At 41.8% G+C, this 21280-nt stretch overlaps 1 protein-coding gene across 7 annotated transcripts in view; it reads right to left on the bottom strand.

Annotated features, from left to right (window-relative positions):
• Window positions 1-11573, bottom strand: part of PUX1 (plant UBX domain-containing protein 1) — a 104279-nt gene extending 92706 nt beyond the window's left edge. The window contains exons 1-2 of one of the 7 annotated variants that reach the window (XM_087393649.1): window positions 11345-11573; window positions 5780-5888 (exon numbers count right to left, since the gene is read on the bottom strand). In XM_087393649.1, the coding sequence (XP_087249775.1) occupies window positions 5780-5888; window positions 11345-11401 (166 nt within the window). In that variant the 5' untranslated portion in view covers window positions 11402-11573. Of the gene's footprint in view, window positions 1-5776; window positions 5889-11344 lie in introns of all 7 variants that reach the window. The other 6 variants (XM_087393648.1, XM_087393653.1, XM_087393647.1 and 3 more) reach the window with 6 other exon arrangements.
• Between the last annotated feature and the right edge of the window lie 9707 nt (window positions 11574-21280).

Consider the following 21280-nt stretch of genomic DNA (forward strand, 5'->3'; position numbering starts at 1 on the left):
AGAGAAGGAGGAATGAAGAGAAGGAAGGAGGGCGGGAGAGGCAAGAGAAGAGGAGGAGGAGGAGGGGGGAGGCGGAGTGGCGAGGGGAGTGCACTGACAGGAGGAGAGCAGAAGGACAGGAGGAAGTGCGGGGCGGCAAGGAGGCGGAAGGAGTCGTCTCCTCGATCTCTGAACTCGCTAGGCTATGTTCAGAGTGACCCTCATCTTGGGCGGTCTCTCCTGAGGGAAGCTGTGATAGGACGGACTCAATAGAGTGTGTTGTAGTGGTCACTCTCCGTGCCGTAGGTGGTCCCTGCGTCCCTCTCTCTGTAATCCAGGCTGCCTGCATGTCAGCTATCTCCTCCACCTCCATCCCGCTGTGTCCTGGGGCTGACTTAATGCATAGAAAGTTTGTGAGGTGTCGCTGTGCTCTATCAGCCTCTCTGTCCTGTGGTCTGATCGCCTCCTACTGCTCACTAATATGCCGTAGTAGGGTCTCCTTGTGTCGGCACATCTCAAGTAGATATAGGCCAATGCATACATGTTCTTGGAAGTGGATCAGTCATGAGAGTGGGCCTAAGCCGCTCCCCTCCTGGTAGAGGCAATGGTATCGTCCCTTGATCTCATAATAGGCTGGGCTGGCACATAGAAAATGTTCCTCTGTCTCAGTCACTCCTAGTGTGCATAGCATACATATCCGCTGCTCACTGGGTATGTCTGCTACTCTCCCTGTCTCGATCCTCAACTGATGGGATGAAACGCGCATCTGTCCAATGGCAATCCTCAGTGCATGCGAGACTCCTTTGTCCTTGAGATACTGGGGTCCGATGATGAATCCCTCAAAAAATGCAGCTTTCAGATGGGGAATTCCACAAAAGACAGCATTCACTACACTCAAAGAGAGGCTCACCATAGAGCCAATCTTGATAGTTCTAGATTTGTATCAGCCATTCGATGTGGATTGTGAGGCTTGTGGGGAATGTGTTGGGGTTGCATTGCATCATAATGGTCATGTAGTGGCATATGAGAGCAGGAGACTCCGAGATGCAGAGAGATATCTAGGAATCTATGAGAAAGAGTTGCTGGCTGTAATTCATGCCATTCATACATGGAAGCATTATCTTTTGGGTACAGATTTTACAGTTAAAACAGATCACCAAAGTCTGAGATGCTTTTTGACTTAGACAAAACTCTCCGAGAAGCATATGAAATGGGCTAATGTATCATTTTCAGATTGTCCATACTCCGGGAGTTAGGAACAGAGTGGCTGATGCCTTGTCTCGAAGACCCTAGGTGAACAATGTGACTATTGCTTATCATTGGGATCTAGAAGACATGAGGGAGCAATATGCTAACGATGCAGATTTTGGTGAGATTTTACAGCAAGTGCAAGAGGGACATTCTACCAGTCACTATTCCCTGAAAGATGTGTATCTAATGAAAGATGACTGCCTATGCATCACCCAGGAGATGAGGAAAAAGATTTTGGAGGAATGCCATGCACCTCCCTATGCTGGGCATAGAGGAATTACAGCAACAACTCAAGCACTAGAGAGGTATTTCTTTTGGCCAAGGATGCAGAAAGATATACACCAGTTTGTCATAGAATGCCTTACCTGTCAAAAAGTAAAATATGATAGACGGAAGGCACCTAGCCTACTTATGCCTCTTCCCATGCCTCAGACACTGTGGGAAAGTATTGCAATGGACTTCATTTTTTATTTGCCAAGAGCAAAGCCAGGGATGAAGAAAACCAGTTTGTCACAGAATGCCTTGCCTGTCTCAGAAAGTGAAATATGATATACGGAAGGCACCTGGCCTACTTATGCCTCTTCCCGTGCCTCAGACACTGTGGGAAAGTATTGCAATGGACTTCATTTTTTATTTGCCAAGATCAAAGTCAGGGAATGATGGGATTAAGATATACACCAGTTTGTCACAGAATGCCTCACCTGTCTCAGAAAGTGAAATATGATAGACGGAAGGCACCTGGCCTACTTATGCCTCTTCCCATGCCTCAGACACCGTGGGAAAGTATTGCAATGGACTTCATTTTTGATTTGCCAAGATCAAAGTCAGGGAATGATGGGATTTGGACTATCATTGATAGATTCAGCAAGCAAGCTCATTTCATTCCGGTTCGCAAAACCATAAAGGCAGATCATAAGGCTAAGCTTTTTATGGTGTTGATCTTTAAGCACCAAGGTATGACTAAGTCCATTGTCAGTGATCGAGATCCCAGAATGACTACTCTATTTTGGAGAGCTTTATTTGATAATATGGGGACGAAACTGATTTTTTTTTCTTCCTTCCATCCCTAGACAGATGATCAAAGTGAAGTAGCAAATTCTACAGCGTTGGATATGTTGAAATGCTACGTGGGTGACCAAGGTTCAGACTCGGAAAAGTACCTACCATTGGTGGAGTTTGCTTATAATAATACAGTTCACAGCTCCACAACAAAAGGCCCTTTTGAGGTCATCTATGGGAAGGTGATTATGCCACCTATCCAGAGGACCAAATATGAAATATTTGCAGCTGATCAGTTTGTCAGAGATCTCCAGACAGCTTTCAGCTAAATCCGGATAGCAATTGAAAGGTCTCAAGCTCCGCAAGCTAAAGGGCAAACAAAAGGTGTATGCAAAGTTATCTCCAGATATTATGGCCCTTTCAGGGTTACGGAAGAGATTAATGAGGTTGCATACAGGTTAGCACCGCTAGAGCAATGGAGGATTCACAATGCTTTTCATGTGAGTCTTCTAAAGAAATTTGAAGGGCCAGAGCCTACAGAGCCAGTAATAGAGGATCCACTAGAAGTGGATGAGATGGAGGAGGTCCTTTAGCCAGAGAAGATTGTGTACCATACTGTACGCAAAGGCCCTCAAGGCAAGGAATTTTACAAATATCTTGTAAAGTTCAAGAATTATTCGGCATTGGATGCCAAGTGGGTGGATGAAGACATGTTGTCTGATCATCCACAGCTTTTGGATGTTTACAAGGAAGCTTTTTAGTCAAGGTCAACTGAATAGAAGCCAAGGGGATGTTACCAAGCTGTAAATATTCTAAAGTCAAAGCATAAGTTGACCATTTATTGATCATAATTAAAGAGTTCTTCATTTATTTAATTATGTTCAAAGAGCTACTTTCATTTGGTCAAAGTCTTGACTTTGGTCAAAGATACTTAACCTCGGTTAAGCCTGCCTAACCTCGGTTAGGGAGACTCGGCTTCGGCCAAGATGGTTAACCACAGCTAGCCAAAGAACTAAGGCACTGACTCCGGTCAGTGAGTGTTTACTTCGATCAACGAGACTTGGCTTTCACCGAGAGGGTTAACTTCGTTAACCAAGGTACAGCAACTTCAGTTGGAGAGACTTGGCCATAATTAAGACGCTCTGAGTGATTGATGGTCAAGCCCCTTAATTACGACCAAGAGGGTTGACCTCGGTTGACCAAGAATTGCGTTCTATGTTTTGTTCACATGTTTGCTTGGTGGGGACGCCCACCGTGACTAGGATTAGTCTACGGATCATTATTTGCATGCAAGACGCTCACCTTTAATGGGTGCCATGGTTGTGCGCTTTAGTTTATTAATTGTAGGTACCAAACGGGGTTGAGAACCCAAGCACTTTGGAGCTCTATGCGCCTTTTTTTTGGAGTTTCACATTCTCAACAAGAGGTTGCTCAGGAATGGAGGAGCTGCTCGGTGAGCTCCCCCCTGCTGCCCACGGCAGCCTGTAGGCTGCCTGCAGCTCTTGGCTGCTCCGCCCGCCGTCCCCTCCTCTTCGTCGCCCCTTCTCCCTGCCTTGCCCTTGCCCCCACTCCGCCTCGCCCCTCCTCCCTCTCCGCTCTGCCCTGCCCTCCCCGCTCCACCCCCGCCCCCCGCCTTGCCCCCGCCCCGCGCCTCCTCCCCTCGCTGCTCCCCCGCCTTGCCTTCTCCCTCGCCCCCGCGCCACCACCCCTTGCTTCACTCCCGCGCCGCCGCCCCTTGCTCTGCCCCCTGCGCCACTGCCGCTTGCTCCGCCCCCCGCCCTGCCTTCTCCCCCGCTCCACCCCGCTGAGGATCTCTCTTGGGCAGTTCCAAGTCTCTTCACACAGACTTCGCATCGAGAGCGGCAGAGCAGAGCGACTACCCCCTCTGCCACCACACCATGATACAGCCCGACAGATGCAGATCTGAGACATTTTTGCCGCTCATAGACGAGAGCCACCATGGTACTCTGCTTTGGCTTCTGAGCCCGAGTCTCAGCTCTCAGCATGCTACAGCTCTCAGATAGTTGCTAGTCTCTGGGTTATATCTGATTTTGATTTTGCTTGAGCTACTAAGCTCTGCAGAGAGTTCAGTTTTTCAGTTTATTAGTTTAGCAGTCTTAGCACTCAGCAAGGGCCTTAGCGCACCCTTTGCTCCAGCCCACTGGGGCTTGTATGAGATCATCCTTTTTGGTGTACTTTGTACCTTGTCCCGTAGGCCCACACGAACTTCCGCGGACATTAATACATCTCTCTCTCTCTCTCTCTCTCTCTGTGCATTCAGCATGGGTGATGATGCTCGTTTAGTAGCTCCACCCTTTCTGCTTTATTTGTATCAATTTCTATCAGTCTGATAGACCCATCAGTCTTCTGAAGACTTTAATAAACTCTCTCTCTCTCTCTCTCTCTCTCTCTCTCTCTGTGCTTTCCGCCCTCTTTTCCACGCCGCACATCCAATTCGACTTCTTTTTCACTATTTTCGATCTGGGGCAGGCCTTATGAATACTTATCGTCATTCATTATGTTTCAAGCATTAATAGAAGTTCCTTTTTCTGTTTTGAAAAAAAGTTGTCTTGGGTGTGGATGCCTGCTTAGCGGTCCCACCAATTCAGGCTTTTTCTCATTGTATCTCACGGTCTTTTGAAGACTCTAATAAACTTTATTTCTTTCTTTCTAGTTTGCCTCATCATTAACATGATGTATACAAATATAAATGCATAATTAGCTCTTGATGTCATCAAATGTTATGTCAACAACCACCAGCAGTGAGGGCAAGCTTGCTATAATTTTGGTGCAGGCCAAATTGCCACTGACATATGCATTTGCTACTGGCAGAATGGCTTATGATACGGCATCTAGGAAGAGAATCATGTCTTTGATGTACCTCAAGATAATTTATCAGGCACACAAAATATCAGAGGCTTATGAGGAACTTCCTGAGCCCGTGAGACAAATGATTGCCCGAGCTAAGGAACAAGCACAAGAAATGCCAATAAGCATCAAAATAATGTACAATATAGGTAGCAAACTGGCTGTGTATGAAAGTCATGAACCATAGATTTAATGAATTGGACTAGCACTGGCTAAAAATTATGCATCATACCCAAGTTTAGATGGTCTCATCCCAGTCAACAAGGTCTTTAATGGTGTCAATATGGACCTACAACTGCCCATCGAATTCGATCATCCATGTTTGTATTGGACTGGGTCTGGTCTTAGTATTAGACAAGGAGTAGCCTGAAATGGATGACGGGCCAAAGTTGGTGGTGTTGGAGGAAATTCTATTTCAAAAGCTTAAGCATGAATCTGAGAATGGAAAACGGAGAGTGCTCTACTTAACAGCAGACAAGGAACTGATGATTGGAAACTTGAAAACTTGAATAGCAAGGACTACTACATCTTGACAACTTGAACAGCATACGACGACAACAACTTGAACAGCAACATAGCATCCAATCAATATCCAAGCATCAATTACACTCTGGGGTTCAGCATTGTAAAATATGATGAATAACAAGAATGTTAAGAGTAATATAAGTGGGAAAATAACCACGTTTTTGTGCAGACCCGGACAGGTTCACATCTGTTGTGGGCAATGCTGCGCTACTCAGAAAAACACACACTTCTCTACCCAGCTTCTCAGCCATTGCTCTCAATAATGCCTGTGAACAAATCACTGCAGCAAATTTAGGACGAGCTAGCCAGACAAGTACTAGTTTCATAGACAGTCTAACAGCTATTCCCAGAGTTGTTATCAGCATTAATTGTGATCCTGTTGCATCTCCAGTGGACTTTTAAAAAAATCATATCATATCATCTCTCTCTCTCTCTCTCTCTCTCTCTCTCTCTCTCTCTCTCTCTCACACACACACACAAACTCACAAACTCGAAGGTACCACGATATGGATAGCAGAAGAGCTCACTCGCCACCAACTCATACAGAGTACGGAGCTTGCTAAAGTAAGAAAGCCTGAGTCGAAGAACTCCTGGCAAGCCAACCTAAGCGGGGTGAAAATATGCTCCCAAAAACACCGAGAAACTAGGGTTAGACTTCCAGGGCGGGAGGGCCTTTAGGGCCTCCCAGAGCTCCTCTAGTCGTATGCTCAAACCATCCTCCCCACGGCACTTCTGGGGTGGAAGGGCCTTTAGGGCCTCCCAGAGCTCCTCATCCGTAATAATGACAGAACCTGCTCCCAAACTGCCTCTCGGGCTATAAGAGTTGCGGGCGATGACTCCTAAAAAGTTTGTGGTCAGCTCAAGGACCTCTTAAGGATCCATGTGCATCTGCCCTACAAGTCCCGAAGCCGCTGAAGCTAGGTCCTTGCTGAACGTGGCCGGAAGAACTGCCTGGTCATCATGTCCCCCTGTTGCACCCATCTGGCATAGGAGGCGTTGTACAAGAATTCGGCCCGACGAACCTCCGTAGCCTATAGATCGAGCTGCACATACTCATAACGGTTCTAGGAGCTTGGATCCTGGGAGCTTGGATCCTGCTCTCTAACTCCCTCTATGGATGCTAGGTCGGGGGCAAAGTGCTCTCTCGCTCCTAAAGAGCGTACCTCCGCCTAGGGCCTGGGGCTGAAGTTTTTGGCTGCTTTGTTGAATCGCACCTACAACCCACGAAGCCTAGTCCTCTCTAGGCACTACTGCCTGCTACACCTCCGCCTCTTGTAGGAGATCATCTGGGATGCGGATTCCCCTTCGGGGAAGTCCACGGCGGGGCTGCTCTAGATGAAGTACAACCGGAGAGTGATGACATTTTTTGTCATGGTGCCCACTAGAATGAATGTAGAGCCTCCTCTAAGTAGCGCCCCGTTCCCTACATAAAAACTATCAAGGTGTTCCAGCAGTCCATTATGCCTCCGCTCTCTAAAAGAAAAGTGTAGGCTATCGGGGAATCTAGTAAACTCTGCCTCCCTCCAAGGATCTTTGCCACTCATCGCAAAAATGAACTACTCCCAAATGCTCCTCTTTGTTGCCGGCATCTCAGCAAAAGAGGCTCCTTCCTACTTATTCCCCCGCAAACTCTAGATTGTTGAAGTCCCCTCCATCAATATAGCAGTCAACATCCGAGAGGCACTCTGTTAGCCACCTCTAGAAAGCAAGGTGGTGCTGTTTGCAAGTGGCTGCATACACATTCAGGATCCCAAACCTGGACGCACCTACACGGAGACCCATCCAAACCGCGCCACTTGCCATTATGCCTCCGCTCTCTGAAAGAAAAGTGTAGGCTATCGGAGAGTCTAGTAAACTCTGACTCCCTCTAAGGATCTCTAGCACTCGTCGCAAAAATGAACTGCTCCCAAGTGCTCCTCTTTGTTGCTGGCATCTCAGCGAAAGAGGCTCCTCCCTACTTATTCCCCCGCAAACTCTAGATTGTTGAAGTCGCCTCCATCAATCCAGGAGTCAACATCCGAGAGGCACTCTGTCAGCCACCTCTAGAAAGCAAGGCGGTGTTGTTTGCAAGTGGCTGCATACACATTCAAGATCCCAAATTTGGACGCACCTACACGGAGACCCATCCAAACCGCGCCACCTGTGTTGAGCTCACCCTAATCAAAAACCTCTAGGGCAACCGCCTAGGAAACCGAGATGCAGACCCCTCCCCTCCTACCAACTGCTGGGGACCAAACCTCTGGGCCCCACCCAAGGAGGAGGCAGTGGCAACGTGCAATGTCCGTTGCTGAGAGCATGTGCTCTTGAATCAAGAGAAAGTCAACTACTCGTCCTACCACTACTCGTCCTACCACTACTCGCTGCAACTCATGTCGAAGTATCAGATATTGTGGCTGACTATGTACACAGTCATGAAGCCCATGCACATTCCAACTCACCATAGTCCAGCTCACGAGGATGGGGTGGTAGAGAACAAAGCTCACCTATGCGTGGGAGACTAGGGTCGCAACTGGCTCAATCCCTACCTTTCGTGCCTGATACATCTGAAGAGAACATTTACCCCAAACTCCTGAAGCATCCAGGTCGCGAATCCATGTCCTCCATTGTGAACCCATGCTACCAGGGAAAGGGTACACCAAGTGAGGGCCCAGAAGAATGGGGCTCCACTCTACAAGTGCCAGGGTGGTGTCGGGGGAGCTCAACTGGAGGAAGGAAGACGCCTCTTCCATAGATGGTGACCTCCTAGATGTGGTCCCCTTCTAGTGCCAAGCTTGCCTAGATCCAATCTCACCCGTCTCCTCGTGGGAGTGAGCCCAACTATTCTACCCACAATTGCCTTGTCCTGAAGTGATTGCACTGCTTGGTTTACCTGTTGCTTATCAGCTAGAGAAAGGAGAACCTTGACGGCTGGTGGATTCGAGGGTGTTGCATGGAGCCCCTTTGGCCAAACCAAGGGTCGCCACCAATTCACTGTTCCACAAAAAACAAGCAAGAAACGCTGCGTCTCATCTGGAGAGGAAAGGGTGGAAAAAGGGAAAAGAAAGGAGGAGCTCTCAGTCAAGGACAGCTGGCACAAGCCCTTAGGCATCGAGCAAAAGAAAAAGCCCAAAAAAGAGAAAGGAGAAGGACAGCCACCAAAGGCCAGCCACAACTGGAGAGAACACACCGTTCTGCAAGCTCTTCACCGACTAGGAGCCTGAGAAGAGTCCATGAACTCAGCAAAGAGAGAGGCCCTACCTGAGGGGAAAACAGCCCCAGAGAGCTCTCAAGAGCCGGACTGGCAAACCTGAGAATTCCTTGGAGAAGCACGAGCTGCAAGAACCCAAGAAAGGGAGCTGCGAGCTGCCAATGTTCAGCCTCAAACCAAGCTGTAAACCATGCCTTGAGGCCCATCTCCAGTTGGGAGCTGCGACTAACAGTAGCGAGTCCTTGGAGGGGAGCTGCCTCTACCGAACTGGGGCTGGCCAGTCGCGAAAAAGGCCAGCCAAGAGCTAGCTGCAAACAGCCAAGCAGTGCTACCAAGAATACAAGCTGGAGGACGTGCGCGGGGGCAGAGCCCTGTGATCCTTGGCTCCTGAGGTCGTGCAAAAGGAAGGGGGAGCTAATCCTTCTGCAGAAAGGAGCTACTACCATGTTAAGATGGTAAAATCTCATGGCGTAGGAACCATGGATAAAGTGATCACTGAAGAAGAAGAACCACAAATGTGTAGGCAGAAAGTACAAAACTCTATCTCGACACTACCAGCCAACTGCTGGACCTATGTTCTCAGCCAACTTTCAACAAAAATGGACAAGTGGTGCTGCTATGCTCTTCCCCTGCATGCCTTTGGTAAATCTTGAGTGGGATGTGGAGAAAGAGCCACAGTGGCCTTCATATATAGCCTTGAGCGACGCCGCCCCCCCCCCCCCCAACACCTAAAGGGGAACCAGAGCTGACAAATCAGCAGCCAACCTGGTCTGTAAACTGCCAACTCAGATTGGGTCAGAACCTGACCCAGGACGGTTCAAAACCAGCCCCTTGCTGGGCATAAGCTCACAGATACATTGACCATTTCAAACAAAGCACACATATCTGAGCACCTATACCTGAGCATCTATTTATACAGGGTCTTTGAACTGAGAGGTGACAGCAGTCTTTTCCTAACTCAGTTAACACATTGCATCGGGTGCTAAATACAAACCCAATAAGGATAAATTAACAATCCTCCTCCACTTTCTCTTGATCCATGCCACATAGAGTAGGAGCAGGCCTCGAGCAAGAATATAACAAAGATGGCCTTCAACTTGGATCTAAGGTTTGTAAATATAACACGCAGACAAGGGCCCCTCTTTTTTAGAAATTATAATATATCATGTTCCCCATACAACCTTGAGTATCTACCAAATTCACATTGACCTGGCTGCAAGTATTTGCAGCGATCGTCTGTAAAATCGAGGTTTTCAGCGAAATGCCAATTGGGCGTACAAAACACAGTTATGCAAACCTGCAGCACAGGCCTCCAAACTTTACACATGGCATCCCAAAGAAACAAAGCTTTCTTGAATATTCTAGGAGAGAAAGACGCTTACGCCTATACTTGAGAAATCTCCTTGAGTTAACCAATCATCCATGCCAACAGTTCCCAACAAGGACATGGATCAGCGCAATGCAAACAGTCCCAATCAAGGACATGATCAGCCCAACTATGGGCAGATCTGCACAGTTCTCAATGGACATGTGTTTCTCCCTAGTCAAGCCCTGATGTCATCCTTTGAGCACTCACAAGTAAGACGTTGACCATTTCAAACAAAGCAACCAATTGTGGCTGTAGATCATTGTATAATGCACGCATAGCAAAGCACTTACACCTGGGTTTCTGTTGGGGTGTCGGATGTGAACCCAACGAGAATAACTTAGCAATCCTCTTTCAAAAATAGCTTGTTTCGTGCCACAGTGTGTAGGAGCATTAATTTCCAGCAGAAAGATGACCTTCAAATTGGCTCCAGTTTGCAAATGTTAAACACGCAGACAAGGACCCTCCTTTTTGGACATTAAATATTTGTTCCCCGTACAACTTTGAGTATCTACCGAATTCATACTGAGCAGCCATCCGTCAAATCAAGGTTTCAGAGAAATGACAATGGCACGTACAAAAGACAGATATGTAAGACCTGCAGTACAGGCCTCCAACTTTGGAAGCCATGCTCAATCCATGGCATCCAAGAGAAACAAAACTTCAAGAGCTGGAACCATTGAATGTTCTATGAGAGAAAGACACTTTTGCCTATATTTGGGAAATCTTCTTGTGTTGACCAACCATCCATGCTTGGATTTGTGCTTGCTAAGGAGGAAGCTGTACATTGCTGTACAAAGAATAAACCAAACTACTTGGAAGATGATGGAGTAGATGTGTCTAAGGGCTATAACGTGTGTGTAGTTCAAGTGAGCCGAAGCTAAGTTGAACTCTTCCGTAATTTTATGGACAAATCCATTTAGAAAAGTCTTGGACAGCTAAATAGTCTTCGACAAGCTTACGTATGTTTGCTTAAACCATGTAATTCTGTAGGAACAACCATGCTCATTCTGATCGAAAACAAGGAGAAAGGACCAATTTTAAGCAGTCCGAACTTACACGATTTTACGAGAGAATTACACAGAAGAGATTGGACAAAGCGTGGTTGAGCAAATGTATTTGCATTGAGTTTACCAATATGAAGAGAACGTATGGCTGAATTGTCTTACCTGCGCCTCAACTGCATCTTTGACGATCGGCGGTTCTCTAGGGGCCGCTGCGTCCATTGCTGCCGCTCAAATCGGTGCCCTGGGAGATGAAACGGGTTCCTGTTGGCGTTCCTCTTTGCTTCTGTTGTTTCTTTTTATCATTTATGTATGTATGTACGTGTGTGTGTGTGTGTGCGTGTGTGTGTATGTGTACGAGAGAAACGCATGTGTATGTACGTATAGGAAATAGGATTGGAATGTATTTGTATATTTGAGTTCTTTATTAGCACTGCCAGCATAGGGAAACATGCTATTTTGGGAGCCCTTTGAAATCGGGAGTTACACACACTCTACCTAGCCACCTAGTGCATTAGCTCTTTACCTTAGCATACAAAATCTTAGATTTTGGTAAGGGGCAGTACTATCAGGCACATCCAATGACCCCTTGTTGTATAATGAGAAACGTCTATTTCAACATGTTTTCTCAATTTCCTCACAAAAATTATGGTTTATTTGAGTCTATTCAATTCAAAACTAGATCCAAATAAATGAGTAAGGCCTTAGTGTGATTTTCCACACTTTGTTTTTGGGTTGACATTTCTTGATGACTCTAAGTCAACTAGTCTAGTTTCCCACAGATATTTCACCAATTAATGAGATTGTCCCATACATGATTGTTATTTCCATAAGGACTTGAGTTCCACAAAGATGTGGCAATGTATTATTGCATGATTTATGCTCTAGGGAATGCCAAATGGTCATATTTTGTTTGTTATATGTTTTGTGAGTAGTCTTTTTTTCATGTCCTCTCTTTGGCTTATGCGTTCTTGGATGGTCAGCTTCCGTTTAGATCAAGAGGGACATCTAGTATCCCCTTGTTATAACTTGAAGTAGAGGTCCACAACTCCTAGTCGACCTATAGTGCACACACGTACTAATTACACACCACATTATAACAAAGAACGTGATGCATATATACACATTTAACCTAGTCCTCTCCCTTTTTGAACCAGATCTAAAAAAGAAAAAAACCTAAAAATATCATAATAGTATGTGCCTGAGCACAATGACTATATAGCAAAAGTCCATATAATGAATACAACCTATATGTCAAATACAACTTAACATTCTCTTCCTAAGCTATTATTGAAAGTTTGAGAAGTTGTTAAGGGGCAGTGGCTTCGTGAAGATATCTACTGCATGTTCTTGTGTTAGACACAGATGGAGTTTGTAGGAACAATATTTTGTATCTAGAAGATGCTATATGGCTTTCTATGATCTATGATGACATGGTTGTGGTTGCTTTCAAGTTTGTTACTCTCCAAGTAGACAAAAAGAATGGGCGTTTCATGAAGAAAATGCAAAATATCCCATCATTCTAGGGATCTAGTTGCTCCAATACTTTCAATCCTCAAAATGTTATTTCATTTGCCTTGTTATCTCTTCTTCTTACTTTTGATTTAACTAATAAGGATTCACAAAATATAGCTTGAGTAGTAGGCAATTCCAACACATTGAAAATTTTCAAAATCAACACCTTATGATACATTAAATATTTCCAAATCATTCATAATACTTGAAAATGGTTCAACAAGCTAAATTTAAAGATACACATTATGCACATTCTAAATAAAATGAATAGCACATCAATTCCAATCAACCTTCAAAGTATCACTATTGTTAAAAAACCATTTTATCCCCAACATACGGTTTACTTAATCTAGATCCATGACAAGGAAAGGTAAGTTTTGCATAGAGTTCTAAATCTGTAAAGAAAGATTCAAAATCTTTTGATCCAACGTTATCCTTTGCCTGATATCATTTGAACTATATATAGTTGATCACTAGGTTTTGTTGGAGTTTGGACTCTCTGCATCAGTTTATGATAAATGAAATTATGAGTGGATCTAGGTTAGAAGAGGGATGCATACTTTATGAACTAAGCTTGTTCCATTCATTTTAATCAAATCATTAGGTTGAAATAGAGACTTACAATTTTACACTCACAACACTGAGTAGATTCCAAATGAAAATTTTCAAGAATGGACATCATTGAGTCACATGTGATTTCCATCATTTGTATACATTTGTTTATCTTCATGGGTAATCCTTGCTCAAATGGACACAATTCATGCACTTGGATATAACCCTTTGTTGCATGCCTTGGCCAACTTTGTTCTATTCTCCAATGCCTAGGTTTTGAGTTCTTCTTCTTGAAAATAGAGATGTCCAATTACAAGAAAATTAATGAGTTTACAATCATTCTAAATATCCTATTCCTAGTGGATGACCTCATGGATCATACACGATATCATTGGATAAGAATTAATGAAGAGGATGTTTACAAATCTAGATTTAGAACAAAGCATAGGCATTATGAATTCCTAGTATTACCATTGGGTCTCACGAATGCTCCTACCATGTTTCAATGAATGATGAATATTTAAACCTTATCTAGGCAAGTTTGTGGTGGTGTTTTTGGAATATATTGACATTGTATGGGAGACAAGTCTACACTTTAATGTGAGATACATTTTCAAAGGGCTATCTCTAAGGTTGGTAGATATTCCCTTTTATAAAGATTGAGTAAAAAATTCATTTCAAATAATTATCCTAACATTCCTTGGGTATTATATGCTATTCATACATTAAATCAAATCTTGGACAATTTGGGCCATCTGCCTTTCATACAACCCCATTTGTTGGAAGTTAATGACATCATGATCACCCCCATTCATCCATGCCCTTTGCATTATAAAAAGGAGTAGTACATCTTTTCCAAACAAGATTTTCTACTATTATCTTTTTTTGGATCATTTGCTAGAAGGTAAGCAACCTTGATTGAGACTACTGTAGGTAAAGAAGGGAACTCGGCTCAAAGAAGTCTAAATAAGTATCCTATTAGTCAAAAGCATGCACTCAATCATGTCTACTATATTTTGGGATTTATTTGAGAGGATGATAAATATCATAACTCTTTTATATTTGCTATGGCAATGGTTAATGGCCAAGCATTTGTGATCAACAAAGTCTACAAAAATATATCTTGCACTATTTTAGAAGTAAAGAATTTGAATGGTCTCTCAACGAAGGAGAAGTAGGGAATTCCAACAATAAGCAATGGACGTGGAGAAATTGCACATGCCATTACATAGAGTGGCCTTTGTCATGCATCCTAGATATTAGATGCATAATTAGTCTATTAATAATGGGTTGCTTTCATAATATCTATACTAAATTGCTCCCTAATGTGGTCAAAGTAGGGATTCCTATTATCACTATGTAGAAGATATACTTAAAGAAGGCATGTTTGAGCATCTCTGGCATAGAGATGCAGTAAAGATAATATCATATTCAACATGGTAAAAGAAACATGGAATAGATACAGTGAGTTGATTGCAATTTGTTTCTCATCAATGGTATCTTCATCAAGGTGTTGCAAAATGAATTAGGAGGAGGTTGCTTTCATAGTTGCAAAGCAATGAAATATATTAAAGCCTTTATATACAAATAATATTGTATTGTTATCTCCAAATTCTATGGATCAACACATGCATCACAACTAGCCACCACTAGTGATGGTGCTAATGATATGCAGGCACGAATAATACACAACAAGACAACAAGGGATACCAATGAAAATGAGTTAGAGTCAACATGCAATGCTACTAAAATTTAGGATATTGGCATTATGGATACTTTTCCTCAAGGAGGTTGCTTATTGCATGATTTTTCAATGATGATTTGTTATGCTAAAATATTTTTTAAAACATTTCATTAATGATATTGACAAGTACGTACCTTATGAGAAGTTTTGCATGGAAAATGCATGCAAGATGAGATAGTGCAGCTATGGAATTTTTATATATACTATGTAATGGGATCCTTATGTGTAGGATATGAAAGTTTATACATCGTCATGTATTCGTGTTGTTACTCACTTGAACTTGTTGTGAATGCATGTAAAAAAGGCATAGATATTTTGCATTTACACTCAATTCCATTCCAAAACACACTTCAACGTTTTAAGGTCTCGTAACAGGTGCCATTAAACTTTAAAGAATCCAAATCCGTCAAGCTCAAGCAACTGTCCTTTGTTCTAGGCATCTATGACATTTGGAATTATAGATCTATCAAAGATGCATTTCAAGTACAAGTGTGTCTCTTTAAGAAGTTCAAATTCAACAAGCCACCGAATGTGGCTTTCCTATTGAACACTAAAGTCTTATCTAATTTTATATTTTTAGCATGTTCAAGGGTTTTTTTCATCAAAGTAATGCTCATCCTCTCCAACTTGTGGCCTTTCACAACCTCACAATCATCCCAACTTGGTAACAAACACTAGCTTTTCTTTACAATTTGAAAAATTATAAGATTTACCATATCTACCACTAAATTCTACTTCTTATCACCATAATCACCTTCCAATCCTTAAATTATACTTCTCACCATTATCACTTTTCAACACCTAAATCCAATTTCTTATCACCATGTTGTTATGTTATAACCTCAAACCTTTATTGCTTCCACTGTTATTCTAACCTGTGCTAATCTAAAATGTTTGTTCCTTTGACTTCCATTCCAAAAATCTATTTTTGAAATCCTCTCATGGCTCCATTGCAAGATTGCACCAACAAGTTGCAAAAAAGCACCTTGCATATTGAAGTTGCACTAGAGTATGCCATGTCTCATCAATGTAGCAGCCACAATATTGTTGAACAAAGAAACATTAGATCAACTATGATAGCAAGGAGCAAGGCATGTCAACTTATAGAGTGTTGGTAGACTCTATCCAGTGGATCCTTTAATAGGTGCTCCTCCTATGTTTGAAAATGTCACAAGTTTGATCTAATATGTAGGAGATGGTCTTCAACGCTTGCAAATGCATTGGTCATACAAGTAATGAAACCCAATTTACAAAGGTCACTTCCAAGCTTCACTTATTGAGGATGGAAGGAGAAATTAAAACACTTAAAGATGCCATGCATAATCTCCATGAACAACTAACCCAAGAACAAAAATAACTTGTTGATACTAAAATTGTGAAAGAAGATCACAAGAGGTAATCACAAGATTAATTGATGATAAGACTAAATTGTTGAAAGAGACTGGATCCCCAAGCAAAAGCTTGCTACATCAACTAGGAAATTAGAGAAAAAAAATGAACGCTTCTCAGTTATAAGAATAGAATAAAGGTTGTGCAACCAATGGAGAGATTAGCATATAGTGCTAGAGCAAGGAAGCATAGCGTGCAAGCTACATGGTATAGAATATCCTCCAACACTTCCTAGAGCTGGTCTTTCCACCCATCCTCTTGAGAACCAGAGGATCCCACAATGTCTGACAGCTCCCTGTTAAACACCTTGGCAATATGCCAAAAACTAGTATCAAGATTACCTTCTGCATCCTAAATTCGGATGATTGCATCAATTGCTTGCTTCTTCTTGAGAGCTTGGAAGAAAATTTTGTCAGAGCATCACCTTAAGACAACCATAGTAGCCTATTCTGAAGCCTCACCGCCTCCTCTTTCTCCATCTCCTCTACTCTTAAGGCCTCCTCCACCTACACCAAAAGAGTGGCCACCATAAGGTCTATTGGGCACTCTTCCAAGGCCAATTTCAAGCTCATTTTGCAATCCACCAAACATTTACTACATATGGACTTTGAATAATTAAAGTTTTACAATTTACTCTTTTTTTTTGGGAGAAATGTTTCCAAGCATTGATTGCATTAAATCAAATACACTATTTTAAAGAAATGTTTCAAAGCATTGATTCCATTAAATCAAATACATTTTAAATAGCATTTTGCTAGGAGCAATGCGATTATAGAGCAACAATGCAAGAAGCGGAATGCGTAAAATGCACAATACAAAAAGTGTACGGAATGGAAGAGACAAAGAGACATCGATATACGTGGTTCACCCAATGTGGGCTACGTCCATGGAGAAATAGCTAGTAATGCATCTTTCTTATCCAGCAGGTGAGAAGATACAAGATACAAGTAGTATATCCACAGCTCTCCTACTATGTGAGCCACACCCTTATTGTACAATTTTGATCACACAACTCATGCACAGAATTTCATGTATTTTTAGCTTCAAGGGCACTACCCCCGAACCCCCGCCAAGGGGGGCCTAATGCATGTTGCCAGCCCCCCCTTGGAAGCCCCCAACAATGTCCTAGGGGGGTGTTGCCGCCCCCTACCTCCCATTCATGGAATGGGTTTAAGCATGCCTAGGTCCAAAGAACGGCCAAAAAACGATCTGTGAAATAAGATCAAGCTCCACATACAACAATCTCTCACTTGGAGACTAATCATAGTAACTCCATTGTTACTACACTCACATAAATTCTTTGGATCTGGCTGTATTTCATATTGTTTCTCATTCTTGAAACCAATTGAAATTGAGCAAGAGCTCAACTTCTCGCTGGTTACCACCTTAGTCAACATGTCTGCATGATTCTAGGTAGTCTGTATCTTTTCCAACTGTGTCTTTTCTTCCCACAATGCCAGCACTCCAGGTTCCCTTTGGATTTAGATTTGCTTCTTCTTGACTTGTCGCAATGTCTTGGGTTCTTTCCTCTCTCCCTTTGTCTTCCCATGTTCTCAAGAGTCAAAGAATTATATGATGTTTCACATGTGCTTTTCCATCACGTATCCTCGCTAAGGAGAACACTAACAACATCATCAAACTTTAAAGTGTTTGACCTAGAAACAAAGTTACTCACATAGCCATGACCAAGCTATCCCAACTTTTTGCCAATGAGCACAAAATCAAGAGAGCTTGAACCTCATCATCAAACTTTACTCCTACAGACCTTAGTTGGCTTGTATTCATATTCAATTGATTCATAATCAGCTATAGACCCAACTTCTGACATCTTCAAATTGAATAGACGCTTCATAAGAAATACCTTATTAGAAGCTGATGGTTTTTCATACCATTATCATCAAGTCCTTTGTTATCTTCTGTTCAAGAACATTGAAAGCCATTGATGCTCCCAAACATAGTGGTATCGTTCTTAGCACCTTTTTGTCAAGAACATCCCAATCTTTGGCTGACATACTCACAGGCTTCTTTGCGATCCCACCTAATGGCAAGAAAAGGTCCTTCTAGTATAGATAATCCTCAATCTACATCTTCCAATGCTGGTAGTTCTTGCAATTGAACTTCTTTATTTTAAACTTGACTTCTTCATCATTGCTCCAACTCAAACCAAGAACGTCCTTCCCAATGAGTCAATGGATGTTGGTCAAACAAATGCTTTGATATCAGTTGTTAGGAGCAACACAACAATGGAGCAACAATGCAAGAAGCAAAATGCATAAAATACACAATATAGAAAGCACATGGATTGGAAGAGACAAAGAGACACTAATATATATGGTTCATCCAGTGTGGGCTACATCCATGGAGAAATAGCGAGTCTTGCATCTTTCTTATCTAGCAAGTTAAAGATACAAGATTCAAACAATATATCAATTGCTCTCCTGCTATGTGAGCCACATGCTTATCTTACAATTTTGACCATACAACTCATAAGAAATTCATGCACCAAAGTTCATGTATTTTTGGCTTCGAGGGCACTACCCCCAACCTCTCCCAAGGGGGGCCTAATGCATGTCACCGACCCCCCAGCGACGTAGGGGGGCATTGCCCCCCTACCCCCCCTTCATGGAATGGGTATAAGTATGCCTGGGTCCAAAGCATGGCCAAAAAACAATCTTTGAAAAAAGATCACGCTCCACATATAACACATTTGCACCATGTACCATATTTTGCACACCACCTTTGAGTCGCAAGGTACACACATGCAAAACTATTATACCATCAATTTGTTGGTAAGAAAGCTATGGACCTTCCACTTTAACATGCCGGCTTCAAGGAGATAGATTTATGTTATTTAATGAAGCCATTCCTTCTATAGTTTACCAGTAACATCTATACGATTTCAAACCTATGTATGTTTTGCAATGCTTACTTAAAAAATACTATTCTACATAAGGCGCATAGATGTACACATAGATTTAAAGCTTTTGGCAAAATTATTTTTCTAGCCTCAAGCTTCATCCAAGATCAATGATGTGTATATAAGTAGAACTCAAAGTAAACATCTAGATTAGAATAGAATACACAAGAAATAGGATAGCCAAATGTGCATATTGCATAAAATATTTTATTAACTAAGTATGTAATGCATGTTTGGACCAACATTTTTAATCATTATTGAGTGTGCATGTACTCACATGAAGACATTGCATTTCTAAATATGATTCCATGTGCTATTTATTGCATACGAAAAAAAGAAAAAGTGTCAAGTGGGCATGGATACTTGAATAACAAAATCTTTTAGAAAATTAGGGAATGCCTAGTATATTATTTTGACCATGCATTTTATGAATTTAAGGGCATGTCCAATGATATTGGATGCTTGATGCATAAGTTTTGATAGAATACATATTCACATCAATGTATGTCCTCTACTTGCTCCTATATTTAGGGATACAGTTTTGCAGTATCAAACAAAAATTCCCAATTCTAAATATAAAATAAAAAACTTGAAGTATTAAACAAAAATTCCCAATTCTAAATATAAAATAAACTATTTTAAAACTAAGAAATAATTGATACATTAAAATTTTACAATAGCTAAAGAAATATAATTACAAGAACTCGTATTTAACATTTGTCATGTAAAATTCTCTTACAATCTCTGGCAAAACGGAACATGCAAAAAGCTTTCATTTGTTTGGACTACAAATACCTCACACTCAATCTCAAAGTTACACTTAGAAACACTTCTAAATATAACAAAATTTAAAAAGAACCACCATAATTGAACCCAATATTGTTTTAAGAAAATTTGATTTGTTTGGTGTCAAAGCCTTGCACTGCATCAATGTCCTCAAACATTATAGTACATCAAAATGCCATCTTCAATTATTGGTTCTATTTCTCTAATTTTTTCTTCTCTTGCTCTTAAAATTTTACTTGTTCTATAAATTTTTGGATTTGCAAGTCTTGTTCTCATATGGTAAATTAAAACTATCGCACAACACTTGACTCTCATAGTTGAGCAACCTCTACTAAATAGTAGGATATTTTACAATGAAAGGTTCAAATAGCCATAAAAATGGCTTTTCTAACATGACTTTTATGGATGGTGGAGTGGCAGGTGTGGTATTAAAACATAAATAGCCCACACTGATGGTAGTCATGTAAGGGAAAGTGTAGCCAAATCATGCATACACATGGGCCAAGCACAATCACCTTGAGATTTATATGAGTTTTGTGGAAGATACCTACCTCAAGCCATCCACATTGAATGCTATGGAACTAGATTTGAGAGAAGCCTATTCTCCATGCATGGCCTTTGCTTATCATGTGGATAGCCCTTCCCTGGTGCTCTAGCACCATGTAGCTTGTTGCTACAACATATCTTCTAATTCAAGTTGTCATTCATGTATAATTGTACCACGAAATACAAGGGTACTTACCTATGGTGAAAACATGGGTCAAATGATCATAATAATTGATGTCTTTTAATGCAGATCTAAAAGCTTTATAGAAGACATTACCTTGTAGTAGGGATTTTATCGATGTTTCCATGTTTGCATGAGTCATTTACAAAAGTCATATTTGGTCCAAAATAACAATTGATGTCTTTTAACGCATATCTAAAAGCTTATAGAAGACATTTCCTTATAGTAGGGATTTTATCATGTTTCCAAGTTTGCATTAATGAGTCATTCACAAAAGTCATATTTGGTCCAAAATAGCATGGCAATAACATCATCACATTGGTAACCAAAAAAAGACAACCAATAAATCAAATTGTACTACCACTGGTGGTAGTAAGCCTATAAATCACACTAGTAGGACTACCACTAGCATTAGTAGGTCCACTAGTCGTGATATTTGCAGTAATATGGCCACTACCAATGGTAGTATTT

This window comes from Dipteris shenzhenensis, chromosome 22, assembly GCF_047967505.1.
Source record: "Dipteris shenzhenensis isolate YYH24624 ecotype China chromosome 22, Dip_SZ_1.0, whole genome shotgun sequence".
Taxonomy (NCBI): Eukaryota; Viridiplantae; Streptophyta; class Polypodiopsida; order Gleicheniales; family Dipteridaceae; genus Dipteris; species Dipteris shenzhenensis.